Source organism: Oncorhynchus kisutch, linkage group LG13 (genome assembly GCF_002021735.2).
Source record: "Oncorhynchus kisutch isolate 150728-3 linkage group LG13, Okis_V2, whole genome shotgun sequence".
In the NCBI taxonomy this organism is placed as follows: domain Eukaryota; kingdom Metazoa; phylum Chordata; class Actinopteri; order Salmoniformes; family Salmonidae; genus Oncorhynchus; species Oncorhynchus kisutch.
Window position 1 is genome coordinate 52,092,658 of NC_034186.2, and position 13,566 is coordinate 52,106,223.

General features: G+C 39.1%; 1 protein-coding gene across 2 annotated transcripts in view; it reads right to left on the reverse strand.

Annotated features, from left to right (window-relative positions):
• The window catches only part of LOC109902203 (ER membrane protein complex subunit 2-like), a 52,087-nt gene extending 39,311 nt beyond the window's left edge, over nucleotides 1–12,776 (reverse strand). Inside the window, exons 1-4 of one of the 2 annotated variants that reach the window (XM_031786535.1) lie at nucleotides 12,693–12,776; nucleotides 8,819–8,932; nucleotides 1,977–2,041; nucleotides 1,109–1,150 (exon numbers count right to left, since the gene is read on the reverse strand). In XM_031786535.1, the coding sequence (XP_031642395.1) occupies nucleotides 1,109–1,150; nucleotides 1,977–2,041; nucleotides 8,819–8,932; nucleotides 12,693–12,732 (261 nt within the window). In that variant the 5' untranslated portion in view covers nucleotides 12,733–12,776. The remainder of the gene's footprint in view (nucleotides 1–1,108; nucleotides 1,151–1,976; nucleotides 2,042–8,818; nucleotides 8,933–12,692) is intronic. The other variant, XM_020498368.2, reaches the window with a different exon arrangement.
• Between the last annotated feature and the right edge of the window lie 790 nt (nucleotides 12,777–13,566).

Here is a 13,566-nt window from a genome sequence, read left to right on the forward strand (position 1 = left end):
CAGGTGATTGGACAACTTTCCGTAATCTAGTTGTCTTAGCCAATATTCTTTGCAATGCATAGGGAATCGTTGCAAAACATCCTCATATACTATTCCCATCACCCATAAAATGATTTTAGTTTATGTAATCACTCAATTTTAAGCAGATATGAGCAAAACTGACAGGACATTAACTAGGCTTCAATAGTACATTTAGCCAGATTCAAATCAGTCCAGAAGAGTGGGGAATGCATGTTTTGATTTCAATTAAACTAAGCAGGAACAATGTTATATTTCCACAATGCGAATTTGATTGAATTCCAATCCAAACGTCTATGGTAATGCCATTGGTTCCTGCTCTTTGCAGTGATCATGCACCCTTCAATTTAAATCAAACTGAGCAGGAACAAATGTTATATTCAACAACGCACATTTGATTGAGGGACAGAAGATGGCCCTAAGTGATGCCTCAACAGGAATAGGCCCCATCTGCTCTCCTAGCATGCTTCTTTTCAACTGTGGGCATTCACTTCAAACGTTTCACTTGCGTTTGCATATGAGAATATCTTGAACAGGAAAAATTATGAATTTCTGCTATCTAGGCATGGTTTCTTATCAACCCAGAAACTCATAACCCGCTCAACCACCATTTGGTCCTAAAATAATGTCTGTTTGCTATCTAGGCATGGCTCGTCATCAACCCAGAAATTACGATTCAGTACTAAAATGAGTAAAACAGAATAATCTCATTTTATCATGTGCTGGATTTGCAAATAATCAGATCTTAAAAATAAACTGGATAAAAACACTCATTAGAAATAACTTTGGTTTTAAATTCCCAATGTTATATTAGAAAAGTGTGGTGGTCTTAACTTTTTGCTCTCGTCATATTAAAATGTAATACATTTTCATAAAGCCCTTGAATCCTGAGAAATTGCTTTCAAGTACAATTTCGGTCCTCAAGCCTGACACTTGTATTATTAACAATAATCAATATGTGCTGTTTAGAAATAAAACCATGTATTTAACGGACTGGATGGACAAGGTCATTTGTATCAATCTCTCCCCTTGTTCAATAAACAAAATATGTGGGAGGAAAAATCATGGTGCCTTCAGAAACTATTCACACCCCTTGCTCTGACGACGAGCTCATGTCTGAAGGAGACGACACCTGCGAGGGTAAAAAAAAAAAAAACACGCCCTGTTAAGAACTCTTATTTATTTTATATATATTGACTTTCAATTAAACTATTCACACCCCTTGAAATCTACACTGAATTGCTTACCAAGATGACACTGAAAGTTCCTGAGTGGCCTAGTCTAGAAATATTTGTATTTATTTTATTCTCTCAAGTTGTTTGTTGTTGTGTTTTTATAATAATGTGCAAATACTGTACAATCCAGCTGTGCAAAGCTCTTAGTGACTTACCCATTAAGACTCTTAAAATCACTGCGTAAGGTGATTCTAAAATGTATTGACTCTGGTGGATGGATACTCATGTAATCAAGCTATATTAGTGTTCTATTTTTCATAATTCTTTTACAAATTTTTCTTCCACTGACATTACAGATTACTTTGTGTAGATAATTGACAAAAAATATAATTAAATACATTTTAATCCCACCTTGTAACAACAAAATGTGTAAAAAGTCAAGGGGTGTGAATACTTTCTGAAGGCACTTTCAGTAACACAATCTGTAACATATCTATTAGTTAACTCTGTGATGGCAGATGACTCAACAAGGAAAGGGGGAGTTAAACTCCATAAAGGTTTACAGCTAACACTGTGTTCATCTAGTGAGTTTTTTTACCCTCCATTATTCCAACACTGCTCAGCAAAAAAAAAATCTCCAAAGTACAGACAAATGAGGTAATATTTTTGGCCAAATAAATATATTTTCACATTTGGCAATGGGAGTGACGAAGTACAAATGACTGTGAGAGATGGGTTTTGAGGTCACTGGGTGTGTGTGGCAGCTGTCGGTAGTTCACTTACCCAAGCCAAATCATCCCGACTGCAGTCCAACGCAGCGATCATCACCTGCTCATAAATTATCCATACTGGGCACAGGAGAAAAAGCACTGTTTTAATATTCCAGTACAGTGTCAGGTGGAACATCAAAACATGATCAATTGACATAGTCAGACTGTTAATACAGTATTAGTTCTAACAAAGTGCTTTCGTATTTTCTACTGGATCATAGGAAGGACAGGAGCTGGCCCTAAGTGATGCCTCAACAGGAATAGGGATTTAGGCCCCATCTGCTCTCCAAGCATGCTTCTTTTCAACTGTGGGCATTCACTTCAAACTTTTCACTTTCATTTGCATATCACAATATCTTGAACAGGGAAAATGTCTGCCTGCTATCTAGTCATGGTTTCCTATCAACCCAGAAACTCATAACACCACTCAGTCCTAAAATAATGTCTGCTATCTAGCCCTTGAATCCTGGGGAATTGCTTTCAAGTGGAGGTCGACCGATTAATCGGAATGGACGATAAATTAGGGCCGAGCTTTCATAACAATCGGTTATCGGCATTTTTGGACACTGATTCTGGCCGACTCCAATGCACTCCATAAGGAGAATGCGTGGCAGGCTGACTATCTGTTAAGCGTGTGCAGCAAGAAGCCAAGGTAAGTTGCTAGCTAGCATTAACCTTATCTTGTAAAAAACAATCAAACTTAACATAATCACTAGTTAAACTAGTAACATCATCAACCATGTGTAGTTATCTTGTCCTGTGTTGCATCTAGTCGATGCGGTGCCTGTTAATTTCATCGAATCACAGCCTACTTTGCCAAACGGGTGATGATTTAACAAGCTCATTTGCGAAAAAAAGCTATGTATAACTAACCATAAACATCAATGCCTTTCTTTAAAATCAATACACAAGTATATATTTTTAAAGCTGCCTATTTAGTTAATATTGCTTGCTCACATGAATTTCTTTTAACTAGGGAAATTGTGACACTTCTCTTAGCGTTCAGAGCAAGCAGAGTCAGGGTATATGCAGCAGTTTGGGCCGCCTGGCTCGTTGCGAACTGTGTGAAGACCATTTCTTCCTAACAAAGACCGTAATTAATTTGCCAGAATTGTACATAATTATGACATACCATTGAAGGTTGTGCAATGTAACAGCAATATCTAGACTTAGGGATGCCACCCTTTCAATAAAATACAGAACAGTTCCGGATTTCACTGAAAGAATAAACGTTTTATTTTCTAAATGATAGTTTCCGGATTTGACCATATTAATGACCTAATGCTCATATCTCTGTGTGTTTGTTATATTATAATTAAGTCTATGATTTGATATAGCAGTCTGACTGAGCGATGGTAGGCAGCAGCAGGCTCGTAAGCATTCATTCAAACAGCACTTTCCTGCATTTGCCAGCAGCTCTTCGCTGTGCTTCAAGCATTGAGCTGTTTATGACTTCAAGCCTATCAACTCCCGAAATTAGGCTGGTGTAGCCGATGTGAAATGGCTAGCTAGTTAGCGGGATGCGTGCTAATAGTGTTTCAATCGGTGACGTCACTCGCTGAGACCTTGAAGTAGTTGTTCCCCTTGCTTTGCGGAGCGATGGGTAACGATGCTTCGAGGGTGGCTGTTGTCGATGTGTCCCTGGTTCGAGCCCAGGTAGGGGCGAGGAGAGGGACAGAAGATATACTGTTACACTGGCAATACTAAAGTGCCTATAAGAACACCCAATAGTCAAAGGTAAATGAAATACAAATGGTAGAGAGAGAAATAGTCCTATAATAACTACAACCTAAAACTTCTTACCTGGGAATATTGAAGACTCATGTGAAAAGGAACCACCGCTTTAATATGTTCTTAAGTTCTGAGCAAGGAACTTAAACGTCAACTTTCTTACATGGCAAATATTGCACTTTTACTTTCTTCTCCAACACTTTGTTTTTGCATTATTTAAACCAAATTGAACATGTTTCACCATTTATTTGAGGCAAAAAAATCATAATTGGAGGTATTATATTAAGTTAAAATAAATGTGTTCATTCAGTATTCTTGTATTTGTCATTATTAGAAGTAAATAAATGTAAAAAATAAATGAAATAAAATTATTGACCGATTAATTGGCATCTGTTTTTTTTGGTTCTCCAATAATCGGTGTCGGCGTTGAAAAATCATAATCGGTCGACCTCTAGAATTTCTCTCAATCCTCACTCGTTTTTATTAATAATCAACAATATGTGCAGCATAGAAATAAAACCATGTATTTACAGCACTGGATGGAGAAGGGAAAATCTCTCCCGTGTATGTTTTATGCAGTTCAAAACAACAACAAAAAAAGTTAAATTAAGCTTAATTTAGAGAATCAATCATGGTGAAAGACCACTGACCATGTTAAGGCTTTATAGATCAAATTCTGCTGGTATTCTAAGATTTCGTTGTTCATAGAACATGTTCTAAACATCATAAGATAATGTACAACTCCATATAAAAGACAATGTTACGCAGCCCTTTCCTAACACACAGAGAAAGAAAGCTTACACAGCTGTTATCCAGGGCAACAGAATATGATGTCATTTCCCCCCACTTCGCTGTGATACCCCTAACCAGTAATGATGCGACGCCTTATTCACAACGGTTATCAACATTGCCCGACACATTTCACCCAGTGGTTTTAAAATAAAGAGGAAATGTTTATTGAAGTGCTTATTCAATCAATCAACTGTAACAGTAAAAGACAGTGATTAATAATAGGCTTGGCTAATGGATCCAATTAATGGAATTAATGCTAAATGTCTGTTTTGACAAGCACGCCAGACGTCCTCTGCCAAATGCTGTCTAACTGTAAACTGAGAAAGGACAATAAAACCCAACAAGAAAACTGATATGCCAAAACAAACAAAACACCCGAAGTTTCTTGCCTTTTTATGATTCCAACTCTTGTTTGATAATTGCCATCTTGTTTCACAGCCAATTTAAGAACTGGTTTCAATAAAACCGGGGTGTGTTAAGTGTTTACCCTGCTCTATAAAGACTAATGAATGAATCATAATGAGTACAAGGAAAATAGACTTTCACAGAGTCGTTCAGCAAGACTACATAGTGAGATAGTAGCAGGCTTTTACATAGCCAAAATGCAAACCTGAGTGCACCGCTACCAACCATCACATATGGGTTCTTTTTTTAATCAAGAACGGGCTTACCAAGCTTCTGCATCATTCAATAAAAAAAAAGTTGAGTCACATTGGTAAGTCTACTAAAAATACTGAATAGGCCTAGGCTTCTGAGAACTAGTGACACATTAAAGCTGGAGGTGAATAAGGTGAAACACCACTGTTCGACCCAGCGTCTTATCGTTTTTGTTTTGTTGATGAAACGGAGGAATGTTCATCATCATCGCAAAAAAAAAAAAAATGTACATATTCTGCAGAGGGGTATACTACAAAGTAGGATTCAGGAGTTAGCTAACTAGCCTAAATATTTGGATAACAACTTTTTTAGAAAGAAACTTGGTCTAATTGATTCAATGGACAAAAACACATATTCGGCTTTTTTTAAATGAACGAGAAATGTGTCATTTCTGGTTGCTTTTCAATGATAGCTGGCTCACTTATTGATCCTGCTTTGTAGTATAACCCTCTGTTCTAACAGTGTCTCAAGTGACTATTTGTTGTTATAACCCAAACGAATGTGGCGGTTTCAAACGGATTACAGCTTTAAAGATACTAGCCTATACTGTTTGCCTTGAGGTGGAAATGGATTATTTGGGATTAAAAATAACAACTTGAGGCTACACTAGTGCCTTCAAAGTAGTCATACCCCTTGAATTACACATTTTGCTAGTCTGAATTCAAAATGGATTAAATAGATTTTTCTCCTCACCCATCTACACACAATACCGCATAATGACAAAGTGAAAACATGTTTTTAGAAATTCTTGCAAATTTATTGAAAGATAAATACAGAAAGCGCTATAGGCTACAGTCAAAGACAGCAGAATGATTTTTTTGACAGGGGGTGCAGAATTTTGTTTTGCCTGATTTAGATGTTTTCAACATTTTGGTTGGCTATTTGTTAGTCAACTTGTCTATAATTAGATACATGTAGCTTCTCCTTTGTCATTTTATGTTGCCCGAGAAGACTAAATAAACCCTTGCTCAACAGAATAATGGAATAGATCGATAGAATTAATGCTTCAATTTAGTTGACATCAGTCAAGTTCTCTCGGTCATTCACGGAGCAAATACATTTCGGGACTGGGGAGAAAATACAATGTTAAAAAAAGAAAAAGAATGCAAAATGTCCAAATGACATCAGTTTGACTGGATGTAAGGAAAAAGAAGGCTGTGAAAAAGACTTAAGATTTCAGTTCAGCTTTGGTGCATATTTTATGTGATTGAAATACTATCAGCTTTTATGATAAAGAAAGCACCTCTACAGATGGTATTAAATTGGGCATTGCATTCTCTCAAGACAGAGAAATAAATAAATTATATTTCTCACTCCTGTTCCCAAGTTCAAATTTTGCCTACATTTGGTGCAAGAAATGCTTAATTCTGCACGAGTTATAAATAAGGTTATGTGGTGATGTTATAGACTTACAGTCAGTGTCCAGATTTCAGTTTCCATTCAACACATTTAAACAGTAGACCACAGTTTCCTTGACATGCCATAGGCCTATTTGAACTCCCATCTTGTGACTGTTGAATTTATGTAGTGCTTCAACATCCTCACACAACATAGCTGGCACTGCTATCATCCTCTTACCACTTCAAATATTTTCCAAACGTGACATTTCTAGCCCTCCCTTCTCTTCATTTTAAACTTCGAAAACATTCTTTTTGCCTCTGTAGAAAGAGCACCTGGATGTTCCACAGCACTACTGGCAAAATATTCTGTGGACAGATGAAACTGAAGTAGAATTGTTTGGAAGGAGAAAAAAAAAAAATGGCACAGCACACCGACATCAAAAGTTCATCCCAACTGTAAAGTATGGTAGAGGGCTGCCTTGCTGCATTCTTTTTGCATCTTTTTTTATAACACCCCTTTCTCTCCCCCAATTTCGTGGTATCCAATTGGTAGTAGTGGTGCTCTGTCTTGTCTCATCGCTGCAACTCCCGCACTGACTCGGAAGAGGCGAAGGTCGAGAGGCATGCGTCCTCCGAAACACAACCCAACATAGCCGCACTGCTCCTTGACAACGCACATCCAACCCGGAAGCCAGCCTCACCAATGTGTCGGAGGAAACACCGTACACCTGGCGACCTGGTCAGCGTGCACTGCGCCCGGCACGCCACAGGAGTCACTAGTGCGAGATGAGACTAGGATATCCCTGCCAGCTAAACCTTCCCTAACACTGACGACGCTGGGATAATTGTGCGTTGCCCCATGGACCTCCCGGTTGCGGCCGGCTGCGACAGAGCCTGGGCTCGAACCCAGACTCTCTGGTGTCACGGCTAGCACTGCCATAGACCACTGCGCCACCCGGGAGGCCCCAGCTTGCTATCATTGATGGAAAAATGAACTCCCAAGTTTAGAGACATTTTGCAGGAGAACGTAATGCTATCTGTCCAACAATTGTAGCCCTTTTGTGGGGACAAACGCATGCTGATTGGCTGGGCCTGGGTGGGTGGGCTTGGCAGCCGAGTAGGTGGGCCAAGGTTCACATCTGGAGGAAACCTGGCACCATCCCTATGGTGAAGCATTGTGACGGCAGCATCATGCTATGGGGATGTTTTTCAGTGGCAGGGACTGGGAGACTAGTCAGGATCGAAAGGAAAGATGAACGGATGAAAGTACAGAGGGAACCTTGATGAAAACCTGCTCCAGAGTGCTCAGGACCTCAGACTGGGGCAAAGGTTCACCTTCCAACAGGACAACGACCATATGGACACAGCCAAGACAATGCAGGAGTGGCTTCGGGACAAGTCTCCGAATGTCCATGAGTGGCCAGGCCAAAGCCCAGACTTGAACCCGATCAAACACCTCTGGAGACACCTGAAAATAGCTGTGCAACGACGCTCCCCAACCAACCTGACAGAGCTTGAAAGGATCTGCAGAGAAGAATGGGAGAACCTCCCCAAATACAGGAGTACCAAGCTTGTAGCGTCATACCCAAGAATACTTGAGGCTGTAACCGCTGCCAAATGTGCTTCAACAAAGTACTGAGTAAAGAACTACATGTATACAATGTCTTCACAGCATAACACAGGCTTAATCATCTCTCCAGCAGTATCCTTATGAGCTCAGGTTGGTTCCCTGCTATTCTATGCCTGTACAAAAGAACAGCCAGTACTCCTTGATTCCATACTGAATAAATCAATCATTGGACAACCAGTAATTTGAGAGATTGATGCCCTTCCTTGCTTTCATGAGCAGAGAACTGTGACAAGACCAAATCAGTCATAGGCCTACTGTACAACCTGTTCTAGCAATCATGTTGCAGTGAAACCACAAACCATAGCAGTCTATATTAAATCTAGATTGCAGTATTTGCATGTTTTCTGTCAGACTGAGAATACAGTCTATTAATTAATTTCCCCTTCTGCCACTAAATGTTGTCTATATTGAACATGCCTGACTGTAAATGTTGGCTTTGTGTATGTCTTTGATGCCTGAAAACACTATACATCTCCATCACCTATACGTCTAGGCTACATCAAAGTTGAAATCCTTCCTATTATAATGCTCCTTTTTCTTCAATTAATAAAATAAATCAAATTGATAAATCAAGTCCTTGTCTCCCAAACATCTTGTGATAGATGGCTAGTGTTGTGGATCATTGTGTATAAACAGATTCTGCCTAATACAACAGCACTAGAAATTGTTCTGCTGTGACTCTTGATTTAATGCATATGTACTTACTGTCATCTCCAAGTTTGGACGCATGCTCATTTATCAATTCTTCACCAACATCCACGATTTGCTCACTGTTTCTGTGGTTATCCTCCCTCCACTTCCGCAGCTTGTCTCTCATTTCTGTGAACACAATTATCAAAACATTTCTCAGGATTCAGGCAATATAAAAATGACATGCTTTCATATATCATATTGAATCAGGTAGAGCGCGCGCACACACACACACGAGTGAGCAGCACACAATCAGCCCCTGGAGCAATTGGGTTAACTTGCTCAATAGCACAAAGGTAGTGGATGGTAATGATCCTGACCCAGCAGCCTTCTACTCTAGTATGCAGTTCAGTGCACACTTTTTCTGGTTCACCTCTCTAAAAATCTGGGCTACCTACTGGTTCCTGACATACAGTGTCATCAGAAAGTATTTCATGACTGTTTCTGGGTAAGCCTATAGAGCTTTGCACACCTGGACTGTTCAATTAGTTTGGCTGAGATAATGGATGGGCTGGACATGCCGGGGAGATGAGTTTGGATTGGTCGGCCATGTAGCATGCTTCTGTCTATAACGTGAGCTGTGACAGTCCTCTCTACCGTGCCGTTTTTGAAAGATATAACATTTGCCATCGAGAACTACAAAAGTTTTGCTACTTTTCTCAACAACATTGATGACCCAAATTTAGCAGGCGCTATCGACAGATCAGTTGGATACTTTCTGCACACGCCAGTCAGTTTGAACCGGAGTGACTTGACAACGCTGACCGAACAAGGGATGTGTTCGTAAATTTCCTCTGGCTATCCATTCCGACAGAATAACTGATGAATTTACGAACACTCAACACCCGTTGAATATGGCCGGTGTCGGTAAACGTCGGTAAAACGTCAGTAAACGCTGGTGAAGCACAATTAAAATTGTTGCCAGTAGCACAGTCCACATCCAAACCAGGTCTGCTAGGGCAAGTAAAATGGTCAGAGTGAGATTCTCATTTGTGTCTAGAAGTAGCCAATGTTAGCTTGGGTGCTTGACTGCCGTTGTGAGGTCAGAACGCTCGGAGCAACCCTACTCAGAGTGTCCAGTGTACGCTCTGAACGCTCCGATAGCGAAGCGCTCTGAAATTACGAACAGAAATTCTGTCAACGCTTTAGCTCCATTCTGTTTCTTTTTTTATCCTGAAAAACTCCCCAGTCCTTAACGATTACAAGCATACCCATAACATGATGCTGCACAACAATGCTTTAAAGTATGGTTCGTGGTACTCAGTAATCTGTTGTATTGGATTTGCCTCAAACATAACACTTTGAATTCAGGACAAGAAGTTAATTACTGTGCCACATTTATTGCAGTATTACTTTACATTCGTTTTTTATCTGTGAGCTCAATAAGTACATCGCACAGTTTCTCTAGAGATACATCGGATCATGCCCGAACTGTGTGATGTAGTAGGAAGTTGTAGTTTCCAACAGGCCCATATTCTACATAGTTTAGCACATTAAAAGTGGTAATTAACAACAATGACCATAATCCATTGTGCATCTACTTGTCCGGTTAGTTTATTTTCACCTGCTACGGAAGAATGTGCGATCGTGAGGTGATAAAGCGCAGTTGCTCCTTTGTGAGTTCTCTAACTGATAATACATGATCTAAGTGATTGATAGCTGGTATTCAGCTGTCATAAAAGTATGCCTTATTTACTTTGAAGTACAATTTTTATTTTATTTTGTCAGACAGCATAGGCAGCAGCTCTATAAAGATGAGATGAATTGAAAATAAAGTCATCAAATAAAAAAAATGTAATATACACAACGGAAATATTTTAAGTAATGTGAATAAATAGTTCATATGTGGTAAGCAGTAATGGGCAGTCACTACCATCATGGGAGTTGTATTAATTGTTGTATTCTGTGTTACAGAATTCAACCCACATTATGCATAATGATTTTAAAGTCTAAAACAAACAAAACCGGAATGTGATCATTTTTTAATAATCAAACTCAAAAAGCCCTAATCATTCAGCACTACGAACAGGATGGATGTTTTGGAATATTTTTTTTCATTCTGTACAGGCTTCCTTCTTTTCACTGTCAATTAGGTTAGTATTGTGGAGTAATTCAAATGTTATTGATCCATCCTGTTCTCTCCTATCACAGCCATTAAACTCTAACTGTTTTAAAGTCACCATGCTCAAATGGATATTCAATATCTGCTTTTTCTCTTTTTACCCATCAACCAATAGGTTCCCTTCTTTGCAAGGCATTGGGAAACCTCCCTGGTCTTTGTGGTTGAATCTGTAAGACAATTGTATGTGTGGGGTACAGAGATGAGGTAGTAATAAAAAATAAAAATAAAAAATCCTGAGGTATTGCGTGTAGCCCAGTGAATTTTAAATTCAGGCTGTAACAAAATGTGGAGAAAGTCAAGGGTGTAAATACTTTCTGAAGGCACTGAATATACATGTAAAACAAAGCTCATTAGCAAGGTATATAAATATCTACCTAGCAAGCAAGCTTAAGTAAACTCTGGAAAACTCGCATAACAATGCTCTGTCCTTCCGTGTCAACACGCAGGCTTTGATTTTAGCTAGCTAGTAATAGTAGTAGCTATCTATTAGTAGTAGCCTGCTGCACAGACCCTATGGACACAGTGGCTGGTTAAATTGTGCTTAGGAGCATTTTTTACATCAAAAATGGTAGTGAGAATTAAAAAAAAAAAAATGTATCCGAGTTTCTATGATGTGGGCAGTATGTATTAATGCCAGGGGTAATCAAGGAACAGAACCGGAAACCGGAAAATAACTACATTTTTAGCTAAGTGCGGATGTTGCCTGTGTACTAGGGATGCACGATATATCGTAAGCATTTCGACATCGGCACAATATCTAGTTTAACACCGATGTGCAAAAAGGATGTCAAAACTGACGTGCATATCTATATAACGTAGGTAGATGAGGGCCTTGTCGGGTGTCATGAGTAAATCCCTCTCGTCCAACTTGTATATAAATACTTTTTTTATTTAACACAAGGTGAGTAATCGCTGTCCTGATTTCTAGAAGCCCTTTTCGTCATAAGAGACAGTGGCAGAAACAGTAAGTACAAAATAAGTTATAAATAACGCACGTCAAGGATAATTAATACTTTCCAAAGGCAATGCATCGCAAACTGTTCCTGCATATTGATTTGGACACTTTAAAACTGTATTTTGGCAAAGTACTAATTATCAATATGTCTAGTCAACAAGAGGCAGCTACAGCATCATGTTAAATGTCAGTTTTAGTTACAAATGACATTTACAACATTAATTTCCAATGGCATTGTACTTAGTTAATCAGTTAACTGTTGAAAGATAACAAAAACGTGCTGTGATTTACTTTGATGATGGACAAGAAAATCACCAAAACAGGTTTTCCCTGCCTATTAGTAGTATCCATTGCAAGACCGTGTATTTTAGCAAGCCATCTAATGAGGCAGAACAATGACAGCAGGTAGCTAGCTAGCTAACTTAGTTTTAATCAGCTGACAGAGGTTAGGTACCTAGGCTGGTTAGCTAGCTTAGCCTGCTGTGCAATCCTTGTAAACTCACACATGCTGTGGACTGTTAGCTACGACAATGGGGTACAACATGACAACAATAACCGATTAATCCATGCTTAACGTTAGCTATCTAACGTTGCTAAAAAATGAAATAAGATAGGCAGAAATAATGTGCTAGCCAAGTGGCTCTCGTGTTAGCATGCTGAGCTAACAAGTTAGCAGTTGGCTTGATGAGATGGACATACGCAACTACATCCCCTGAACGATAGTTAAAATGCACTACGTCGAATTATACAAGGATTTAACAGCACACTTTCAGTCATACAGTATATTAAAACGTTTAATCGTCTGTGTTTACCTTCCCAGGTTACATCGTACATTTCTGATACCGACGCCATCTTTCTTGGCAGCACAGGTTCAGCGTCATTGAACTGGGTGTGGCTTGATTATTTCGCTCACTGAGCCTTTACTCTAAATAGTGTAAAAACAAATGATCATTCAATCTACGTACAAGCTCGAGAATAGTCAAACATATTTTTGAGACATGTTCAATGTATTTTATTCATTTCTATGGTTAATAGAAATGGTTAATATTTCTGCTGCTTCTATTGTTTTGTCTGCTATTAACATGAGTGTAATGTGATTGAGTGGTGGGGTGTAAACTGTCAGTTTTTATTGAAATGAGTAGATTCATGAAAGTCAAATCATTTATGATGAAGGGGAATGGTAAGACAGAAGGACAAAATGTTACTTTATGCATGTCTTGCTCACATGCCATCTTCAAACTGCTGTGTGTAATTGAGCAGGCAAGGCTATCATGGATGTTTCCTTTGAGGCAACTGTTCAATCATTGGGGTAATTGAATCCTACTATCTGATGCATAGATACATCAGGTCCCTGTCTATTTAATTTAACAATTGACACTCAGAGCAGACCACAGTTCCAACACTTCCAAAATCTCACTTTAATCCCTGCGGAGAGGATCATAACAGACTGTTTAGCAGAAGAGTTATGACAGTTCTGGATGTAGAACCAGATGTAAACAAAAGCAATGTATGCACTTGCTCTGACCCTTTCCCCCATCATACCCAGGTACTAGATCTGACAGCGCTGATTAACACACTGCATCCAGTTATTATTCATGTAACTGGGCCTAAAATTACCTTGTTTCAACTGACCACAAAACAGAGCCTGAACCGTAACGCTAGCCCTCTCCAGAGGTTTAGGTCTCC